Source organism: Perca flavescens, chromosome 15 (assembly GCF_004354835.1).
Source record: "Perca flavescens isolate YP-PL-M2 chromosome 15, PFLA_1.0, whole genome shotgun sequence".
NCBI lineage: Eukaryota > Metazoa > Chordata > Actinopteri > Perciformes > Percidae > Perca > Perca flavescens.
Window position 1 is genome coordinate 19,214,673 of NC_041345.1, and position 10,950 is coordinate 19,225,622.

The 10,950-nt window shown below is 41.1% G+C and overlaps 1 protein-coding gene across 1 annotated transcript in view; it reads left to right on the forward strand.

Annotated features, from left to right (window-relative positions):
* mpp3a (MAGUK p55 scaffold protein 3a) overlaps positions 1-9,851 on the forward strand; it is a 27,796-nt gene extending 17,945 nt beyond the window's left edge. The window contains exons 11-20 of the mRNA XM_028599995.1: positions 314-510; positions 1,592-1,656; positions 2,529-2,549; positions 3,642-3,683; positions 5,857-6,012; positions 6,188-6,268; positions 6,357-6,450; positions 6,536-6,644; positions 6,817-6,945; positions 7,633-9,851. Of these exons, the coding sequence (XP_028455796.1) occupies positions 314-510; positions 1,592-1,656; positions 2,529-2,549; positions 3,642-3,683; positions 5,857-6,012; positions 6,188-6,268; positions 6,357-6,450; positions 6,536-6,644; positions 6,817-6,945; positions 7,633-7,812 (1,074 nt within the window). The 3' untranslated portion in view covers positions 7,813-9,851. The remainder of the gene's footprint in view (positions 1-313; positions 511-1,591; positions 1,657-2,528; positions 2,550-3,641; positions 3,684-5,856; positions 6,013-6,187; positions 6,269-6,356; positions 6,451-6,535; positions 6,645-6,816; positions 6,946-7,632) is intronic.
* The last annotated feature ends 1,099 nt before the right edge of the window (positions 9,852-10,950 follow it).

Below are 10,950 nucleotides of genomic sequence, written 5' to 3' on the forward strand. Positions count from 1 at the left end.
CTAATAGAATAAAGTGATGATATTTCATACCCCAAAGGTCGAATTCAATGTGACATAAGTTTCTGGGAAATATTTTCTCGCCATTATTCAACGCCATAACTCAGGAACAGAAAGGGGAGGCATTTGGATGGATACTGAATTGGTGACACTAATCTTTAAACTGTGGTGATTGTATAGATCTTGTGTGCTGCCGGGTTGAAGATGTGCGTGAAGTGTCCACGTTTTGCCAAAAAATACACTGAATACCTTTTTTATATAGACATACAATGCATACAAATATATAAATCTCTAAATGTGGTGCTTCTTTTTTCAGGTGTACATGAGAGCCTTGTTTGACTACATCCCATTGGAAGACAAAGCGACGCCTTGCCAAGAAGCGGGACTTCCCTTTAAGCGGGGAGACATCCTGCAGGTTGTGACCCAAGATGACCACACATGGTGGCAGGCCAAGCGTGTAGGAGACAGCAACCTGCGGGCGGGACTCATCCCATCCAAACAGTTCCAGGAGAGGTGAGAGCACCAAAGAGGAGACATGTGGTGTAAACAGTGCGAGGACTGTACGGTTCACCCACACAGTGCTGATATTTATTTGATCCAGCCATTTGTTATCTATCAAATTCACATTCATGTGTTCCACTTTGTAGGGGCAACAATGATTAGATAGAGCATCAAAGCAGCTTGGGAAAAAAAATGGAAACACAGCCTTGAATAGGCGCATGCTTATACGGTTAGTGTCGTAATCCATCAGTAAGATGATCTCAGATGGCAGGGAGATCCCTGCCAAACACTGCAGTGTCTGTTGGATTAATAACTGCATCTTGACTGACACTTGAAGGACCCAGGTTAGAGAGGTATCTGTGCTCTGAAAAGCCTACATGCTATGTTTTATACGTTAAATAAATGTTTAGGATGAAATAACACAATTCTGCTGATGCTGTGGGTTCCTGCTGCACTGTGAGCTAAAACAATGATGAATGAGAAAAACGTCTCTAAGTGCATTAGCATGACTGAACAAAAGTAGCATGAGTTCCACGAGCATCCACGCCATCGCGACAACAGTGTTGTGGATGGAGTACTGAACCGGCCTACCATGCACAGTGCCTCTGTTTGAAGTGCCTGTTTATTGTCAGTTGTTAGAAAGTCAATCAAACGACTACAAAGAGACACAAACCAACCACAGAGAGCTGCAAAACTACCACAAAGAGAAACAAAACTAATGTGAAGTGACACAAAATTACCACAAAGAGACATAAAAAGATTACAAATAAATGAAGACGACACCGAAGAGACACGAAAGACCCACAACTACCACAAAGAGATGCAAAAATACCACAGAGACACAAATTGATTACAAAGAGACACAAAACAACTGCAAAGAAACATAAAAAGAAGACGTCTCTCTCTCTCTCTCTGTTTGAGTGTCTTACTCTCCAGAGGCCCGTTGTCTCATAATCTACATAAGTGTTGTATGTTCCTCTCTCTTTCATTTTGAAATCTTTTGTAACTCTCTGACATTCCCCCCACTCACCCTTATGATTCTCTTCCTGCCTCCATCCTCTCTGGCTCTTTGTTCTGCTGCACATTTCTCCAGGCGACTGGCCTACAGGATGAAAATGGGCACACTCCCGAATCCAAAATCCCCTAAAAAGCCTGTCTGTAAGTTTCTGCTTCCTAGGATTCCACTGCATCTTCAGCATTATTTCATAATTGCAGTTTACTACCTGCAGCATCTCTCCCTATCAGCTCTCCTTTCTATACTAATGTATTCACTGTCATTATAGGACAATAACTGGATAAATGCAGCAATGTTTTCATTGACATTTATTGACCTTTTGTTCTGGTAATTGGCATCCTCCGAGGCATTAGCATTCATTGTCCATCCTCTCCGTGCCGCTACGTAGACATGTTTTTAAAAGGGATGAGAGAGAGATGGAGGGACACAGAGACGGAGGGAGGGATCACAGATATGAATTAATCGCTTTCATGTTCGGTCCATCTGGCCAGCGAGCAGCTTAAGTAGATCCAGACAGTGTTACAAGCTGTGCCCACTGAGAAACAAAGCCTCAACAATACATTACACTTCTCACTTTCTCACTGGATACTATATGGGCGGCGGCGTGTAAACTGCCAGGTGAGTGGGTAATGTGAGTGGTGGCTCTTCATGGCACGAAAGCTGTAGGTGATCCGATTAGGCCTAAGTCACGGGGAGACAACAAGAGCTTAGCAGTATGGCAGCTAGCCTTGCTACGCCACGCTGCAGCAAGCCTGTGGGGATTCTTCTGTCTCGGTCTCCCTCCACACTCATTCAGCTTGTCTGATTAAGTCCCCTAAATCCCAGCAGGGGCCCTTTAAATGTCTCCCCCCCCTCTCTTGTCTGTGACGTCATTGACGACGGCAATAAATCTCTTCAAATGTTAAATCCTCATTTCATAATTTTCCAAATCTCATTCTCTTATGCCATCTACACCAACGTGACCTTTACCAACTCTAATGTTTTACACGTTTCTCCTTGTTGCAAACTACATCAGATGACCAAGGATGTGATAAAGGTGGGTACGTGTGCAGCAACAAACATGATTAATCTGGAACACAGACACATCCTCACACAAAACACACATCATTTTCATCGAGGCCTCAGAGTGTGTGTGTGTGTGTGGGGGGGGTGTGGGGGGGTGTGGGGGGTGTGTGGGGGGGTGTGGGGGTGTGTGGGGGTGGGGGGTGTGGGTGTGTTCTACTGCTTCCAGCTTAATTCCTCCCCTCCTGCTGTTATTGCACCAGACTAGAATAGAGACTCTCTATTCTAGTCTCTATCTTTTTGCCTAGCTTGTGTGTGTGTTGTACCAGGTGATGTGCAGGCAGAACAGCATCTCTGGAGACTTTAGCCCAACCAAGCAGAGGTTGTTAAAGATAACAATAGCTCCTCTTTTCTTTTGCGTCATCCTCAGTCCCTTTCATCTTTTGTACTGTTTTCCCTCCTCATCTTTTACTCTGCTGCTGTTTTTCATGTTGTGTTCTCCTGTTTTTCTAATTTTCTAAAAGACCAGTGCATATTGTTGTCATGCATAAGATTTGATGAAAAGACAGAATTCAGACATAGATGAGTAAAAGTAAACATTCGTCTTTTGTTTTGTAATTGTGAATTTGTAGGTTTCTGTATGTGAGACACTTTGTACCTCAGCTGTGAATCTTTGGGGAGGCGAGGTGTGTGTGTGTGTGTGTGTGTGTGTGTGTGTGTGTGTGTGTGTGTGTGTGTGTGTGTGTGTGTGTGTGTGTGTGTGTGTGTGTGTGTGTGTGTGTGTGTGTGTGTGTGTGTGTGTGTGTGTGTGTGTGTGTGTGTGTGTGTGTGTGTCACAGAGACTCTGCTCACAGCTGGCTCCTTTCCAGATGAAGGAGAGCCTCTCCTCTCCAGCCTTTGTTAATGGCTGTTGCCTCCAACAGCGTTCCTTCATTATCTCTTGGCTGCCCCGCCACTCTCGCCTCCTGCCGTCTGCCTGCCTGCTGCCTGTCTGCCCCGCCTGCCCTCTCCAGCGCCCCGCGGCCTGCCCTCCTTTTTAACTCTTCCACCTCCCCCTACTCCTTAACTCTTCCAGGTCTCTTACCCTGTGCTTACCCCACTCTTTTCCCTGCTTGCCTCCCTACAGAGGACTGTGACTGTGAGGGCTATTTCAATGGACAGTACATAGGTGAGAGTGTACACATCTTTCTCCACCTCCTTCTCCCTAATTGCTCTTTGCCTGCTGCAGCCTGGCTGTGCGCTGGTTCCCTGGGTGCTTCTGGGCTGGGGGTCAAAACTACTGCTTGTGTAGGGTTGACCTGTCTGGGGCCGAGGGTTGAGAGATAAGAGGAAGGGGCGAAGGTTTCGAAGGGTCAAGAGAAGGTCAAAGATGATGCCAGATGAGGAAGATGGATAATGGTATCCGATTTATGTGGGCCAAGGGAATATGTGTGCAGATGTAGAAGGAAAAAAGAACAAGTGTTATTAACCGTGAAATTAAAGTAAAGTAGAAACAAATGTGTAAGAAGTATCGTCTCACACTTCTGAAGGTGGCAGTAACAGATCTGCCTCTTCTGCATAATTAAGAGTTAAAAGTGTCACGTATCACAGTATAGAAGCAAAACAAATGTAGACTGTATTAGATTAAAAACAAAGTGGTGATGAATTTTGTTAGTACAGGATTTGTGTTGGTTTTGAGTCTATAATTTTCTAATTATTTCTTAGGAAGTTTCCTGAAAAGAACTGTCTTTTGGTTCTACATACTAAATGAGTAAAACAAGACAGTGTTGAATTAGTACACTTAATTTGTGTACTTAAATTAAATTTCAAATAATTGCTTGCATAAAGAGTTTTTTAGTCAGTGCACAATATGAATATTATGACATGAATATTCACTTGGGTTGAAATGGAGCGGTTATTTCCTTTTAAATTCCTAATTTAGCACCAAATGTTAGTTCTTTCCAAGAAGCTTTCTTTTAATTATTAGAATAGTACATACTTTAAAACATTTCCAAATATTAATACAATACATGTTGGTACTTATTGCGTTTAAATAGATATCCAGGCATTTTATGTTGCAATAACAGGATTTAAATTTAAATTGGGGTGGAGGGAGTACATTAGTCCCTTTTATCCTCAACCCCTCTCTAGCCTTCCACTGGCCTCCCCTCCCTCACCCTTCTTCAGCCCAACCTGACCCCCATTTACTCCCCCACATCCTGTGAGCTGCTGGAATGATGATGAGCACAAGGAGGGATCTAAACAGCACCTTCTCCCTGTAACACAAAATACATTATTAAAACAGTTTGTGTGCTTCCTTTCATGCACTCTGCTTGGAGCTGTAAAACCCTCCCCTCCCTCCCTCCGCCCGACCCTCTCCACCTTGCAGTGTTTGGATCCTCCTAAACCTCCCTCCCCTCCTGCCCTGCATTTAACTAACTGCCCCTGCTGCTGTGCTGTGGCCAGTGCACTGCTTCCCTTCTTCCCCGAAACACCCTCCCCGTAGTACCCCACCCCATGAGGGCCCTGCTGCGTTGGACGCATTGCACACTCAACCAGGCACGTTTGCTGCTCGTTCACCCTGTGTGGAGGTGTGAGGCTGGGTTGTGTGATGCTCTAACGCCAGTTATAGTCTCTCCTAAGTGTAAAGCAGTGGCGCCCTCCTGTGGCCAGGTGTTTTCCTGGGAATTTTATACAGGTACAGTGCCCGGCTCATTCCCTCAGGTACACACCACTGAAGGGGGATACAGACAGTCCTGGCCATGGGAGACCCTGGTTGGCAGTCACTCTCTGCCATTGATGTGGGGTTTCTCAGGGCCAGGCTGTCCTGTCTGTCCTGCCTCAGCACTGTAGCCTTGTTCAGAGCAGCATGCCTTGTTTGGACCATAATGTTGGAAAATGTCTATTTTGTGTCACTGAAATGTTTTGAAAAGCTGAAAGAGTTTTGAAAAAATTAATTTAACGAATGTTTGCCTAAAAAGTCTGCTTCACCCAATGTGTTTACTATCAGTTGCATGTAATCCAATTTTAAGTTGAAGCATGACGTCTAATTGGCTTCAAGTTCAGTATTTACACTTCGGATAAGAGTGAGCTATTTTTGTCCCTGTGCACTATTTACTAAGTTTTTTTTTTAATGCATGATTATCAATGGGTTGGTCTTAGACTGTATTCATTCAAACATTGCTTTTGCATTTACTCACTGCATTTAGCTAATCACTGGTTTAACAATGCAAAATATTGTATCTGCATCATGGAAGTGAAGTAGTGTTATCTAATATTGTTTAAATAATTGTATGACATCTGACAAAATACCTTTTTTGCTTTCTGCTCCTTCTTCCCTCCCATTTCTGGCCTCACTTCAGCTGGTTTACGGAGGAGTTTCCGGCTGAGTCGTAAGGACAGGCAAGGATCCTCCGGAGAGGGCTCTGATCCTGGAGACAGCGACTTCCTGACCTATGAAGAGGTGACCCGCTACCAGCAGAGGCCCAATGAGAGGCCCCGTCTGGTGGTTCTGATCGGTGAGACTGAGAGTCACAAATGTTCTCCTGTGATGATAGTGACACCTAGTGGATCAAAGCATGTGCTACAACATTCTGATGAGCCATTTCTTGCAGCTTTTTCAACATGATGATGCATGTGAAGTTAATTGTTTTCATTTATTTTATCTCCTTTTAAACACACAATCTTGCAAAGGATCTCTCGGAGCACGCATCAATGAACTCAAACAGCGGGTGATTGCTGAGAACACCCATCGTTTTGCAGTGGCAGTACCACGTGAGTCATACATTAGACACACCGTACTTATAAATGAACCAACATTACACTACACATACAAGTAAATTCCTCTTCTGTGTTCTTAAAGATACCACCAGGCCCAAGAAGTCTCATGAGAAGGAGGGTGTTGAGTATCACTTTGTCACCAAACAGCAATTTGATGCAGATGCTTTAAACAACAAGTATGTTTACACTGATATTGTGTTTCTTTTGTGAAAAATATGATTCGTTCCCTGCTGAAGTTTAAGTCATGTTGTTTTTCTGAAGGTTTATAGAGCACGGGGAATACAAGGAGAACCAGTATGGCACAAGTATAGAGGCTATCCGCTCTGTACAGGCAAAGAACAAGATGTGTGTAGTGGACGTGCAGCCTGAGGTGAGCACATCTTGTTTGAGGTACATCCAAATGTATCACACTATCATACCATGTAATGAGACACCGATCGTGAGGGCAGGCAGTCGCATCAGATTGGCTCACTATGTGGATACATCTTTGTTGATTCTCTCCTGTCATGTCTCTATTCTATGTAAATCCTCCATCACTAAAGGCCCTGAAGAGGCTGCGGACAGCAGAGTTCAAGCCGTATGTAATATTCGTCAAACCTCGTGTTCCTGAGAGCAGACGTCGCCGCAGCGCTGCCACTTCACCAGGAGGGGGAGAGCATGGCCGCATTACGGTGAGTCCTACATTTTCTCTTGTGTCCCAATTCAGTGGCATAAAAGGAGAACATATCTCTTTTGCAGTTCTTAATATTCCATAATCTATTGTGTACCAGTAAATATTGTATACTGTTGAATGGATCAATAAGACAATTCAGAATCAGAATTAATGGTCACACTCAAGGTATATGACAGAACAATTTACAGGAAGATAGAAATGTACATACAGCTGGAAAATGAAGACAACAACAAAGAGGTAAAAAAATAAAGAACTATTTTGTGTATACAAGTAGGTGACAAAAAATTGCTGTGTGTGTGTACTGTGTGTGTGTATGTGTATGTATGTATGTATGTATATGTATATATATATATATATATATATATATATATATATATATATATATATATATATATATATATATATATATATATATATATACTGTTTTTCTACATCTACAGCAGTAAAATGTAATATTAATCCAGACACATACTAGATAACAGAGTACTCAGAATACTTAAATACTTTTCCTTACTAAGTAGGGTTTTGAATGCAAGAATTCTTACTTGTAGTGGATTATTTTCACAATGTAGTACTGCTACTTTTTCCACTGGCAGTCATGACCAGCTTTGTGAAATGGGCTGTTTTACCTAATTTATGTGTCTTGCTTTCTGTATAAATACTTCCATTTTGCTTTCGGCAACAGGACGAAGACCTCCAAGAGATGCGTCAGTCTGCCATTCAGATCGACCAGCAGTATGGACACCTGGTGGACCGGGTCCTGATCAAGGAGGACTCAGCCAGTGCCTGTGCAGAACTGCGAGGTATCTTGGAAAGGCTGGAGCGAGAGTCCTTCTGGGTGCCTATCAGCTGGGTGCGGACTTAAACTTACCCATCCTGCAGCTTCCCGAAGAACTTCACAGCCAACCCACCCAAATCCTTCCCCAGTCATCTCCTAATGAGCTGATCCCCTTCCCCCCCAAAAAGGCCTGCTGGCCAGCCTGGGAGTCTGCTGGACTCCCTCTGACTGGCTGATGCAGGGCTGGCCAGACTGAGGCACTAAAGGGAGAGGATGATGTCAGAGGAATACCTTTGTTGTCTTGTTGGTGTTGCAGCAGATCGACAGCTCTCTTGGCCCTTTCTGTCACTTCAAGTCATATTTATTCAGGTTTGGTTTTAATTTATTTATTGACTTCAAAGACAACAGACCGATAAATTTGAAGTTTAAGAAGTGTTTTATTCCTTACAGGGTCACTCTTTCTAGCTGCGTGGCAGGTTTGGGATCATGCTCAGAGGATTGCTCAGTCAGTCTTTATTGTGACTCTTGTTGGAGTAACTTTAGTAGCATGGTTTTTTAGGTTCACAGTTTTATTCAACTCATTGCCAATCACAGAATGCTTCCTGTTCATTCTTACTGTTCATGCATCCTGTACAGTATAAGAACCAGTCATACATTCAGCAGAACAGGAGGAATTGATATATAAAGTTAAGTGAATGCCATTTGAAACTAATGTATTCTTTTTCCTAAATATAATTTCCACACATGGACAGAAACAAATATTATATACAAATGGAATGTGGAATGTGAGATTATTTTCTACAAAACTGTTTTTAGGAAACGCATGAAAACTGATTATTTAATCTCCGATGTAAATATTGTAAATGTTAACTCCTCGTGTGCCAATGAAAGATCTTGTAGCACTTCAATGCAACCTGTTTACCGTCATTTCCTGGGAACCCACATCTGTTTGTGTGTAGAAGTGTGGATGAATGTCAGTGTATGTTCACCTAAAACCTTTTACGTACAGGAATGGGTTTTGTACAGTTTCCTATTTTTGACCGCAGAAGTAGTAGTGGGTACTAGATGTCTGTTTTGCTTTATTTATGTCGGACCGGAGAACAGCGTGAAGATGGTAGACGTCATATTCACAGATTACAAATTACAATTGAAACAATTCGTTGATAAATCGGTCAAACAAAAATTAATCTGCAACATCAGAAAATATTTTGACAATGGATTATTTTAATTAAAATAAAACAAGCAATTTCAATTTGAAGACATCACATTGTGTTTAAAGATTGTAACAGACATTTCTAACTGTTTGACATTTCATAGAAAGAACATTGGCAGATAAATTAAGTAATAAAACAATATGTATATGTATGTCAATTGACAGAGATCTTGGTCATTATAATTCTTCTTTCTACTAGTTCCCTAAAAAAACATCCCTAAAAACAAATTGAATAAAATAGATGGGGGACAAAATACACTCCTCATTCTGTGTAAAAATGCATTCAAAAGTTTAGTCAACTTTGTCAATTATGCCATATGTACACATATAGATTGAAATGCTGTTCCTTCAAGTATGGAAAAACAAACAAGGGGTTTATACTAAAAATATTTTATTAGATGGGTTTGTACCAATTAGTCTTTTTGTTACCATCCCACTGCTGTAGCTCAGCAAGGTGTGGTCAAACAAAAAGATGGAAGTTTGTACCAAAAAAACACATAAGACATAAGAGAATAATTCTTCTAACTCCGACTGTTGAAGCCTGAACTTAAGAAGTAATTTCAAACAATAGAAGTAATTTTAAACAGAACAAGGATTTTATCCCCTATTACTGAAATCCCTTTTCACAGCCAGCATGGATAGGAGAAATTACCGAGACCAAGGTACATATTGGCATGAGTACCATATCAAGATAGGTTCACCTATCCTTTAATGACACAAAACCAATTATCTATATTGCTTGACTATCACTTCTACGCTGATTTTTTTTCTTGTGTGTGGTTAAAAAAATAAAACATCTTCCAGATCCCCTGTGTTCTTTTAAACATGCACTGTTCTCTTGTCTCTTCATGTTCTGTATGAGCCCAGAATGTTGAGTTTGTAATGTGACCTGTACAAAGTGCCATAATAAAAGCTAGCTAAGTCAAATGTTTGGTCTTTCATAAAGTTTGTTCCTCCCCCTATAAAAAGCCTGCAGTTTGCACTAACATTTTAATGTCAAACTGTTTAGTGTGTTTACCTCTGTTCTGTTCCCTGTTCTTGGCTTCAGTACAGTTCATTTAAGTGCATCTATACCCTGCCTGGTGTCCTCGGCTTGTGTTCACAAGAGCACTCCGCACATCACATCTCTTTCAGTGTTGTTGCACTGGGGAGAGATAGTTGTCACAGTGATAGATTAGTTTGTAATAACAAATCTAAGCTGTGGAAATCATTTTTAAAAGGACAAACAATTTCATTTATTCACTATAGCTACTGCAGAACTCAAAGTATTTTTGACCAAATACGTAAAACCTGTTATAAACTAAACATTACTGAAGTACTCTACTTGATAAGTCTTTTCATGTCACTTTATACTTCTACTCATTTCCAATACATTTCAGAGGGAATATTTTACAGTGTGGTATTAGAACTTTTACTTAAAGCTGTGGTAGGTAAATTCTTTTTGGCATTATTGGGCAGATTCCATAATCGTGCAGATAAAACAAGCAATTTAAATGGACGTACATTGACGGTCCACATTTTCCCTATAGGATTATATTGCAGTCTATTTTGTGGCTGCCAGTTATTGCGTTTCTCGCTAAATACTGGACCAGTTTCAAAGATATTTGTTCACATTAGTCCCTTAGACACAAATGCATGTGAAAAATAGTTGAAATAGGAATTCCCCAGTAGTTGAGTATATGTACTCTGTATCACTATAATTCAGTGTTCAGTTTTTTCCATGACTAGCAAACCAATCTTGATGTGTAAAAGAAGTTCTCCTTTAATACAAGGAAAGCTTAATTTGAAAAAAAGTTTGCCTTAAAGATCATTAATCGGTTTTGTTTTTCAGCTCATGAGTAAAATATATAGGTGTCTAGTGTTAGTGCATGTATCAAAAGACCTGTCAAATGAATTCGAGAAGTATCACAGCAGATTCTAATCCTTCATTTTGAAATGTACTACATGGATCTTTAGTTTTTGAGATAAATTTAAATATATAATTAAAAAGATAAATATGAAAACACACTCCA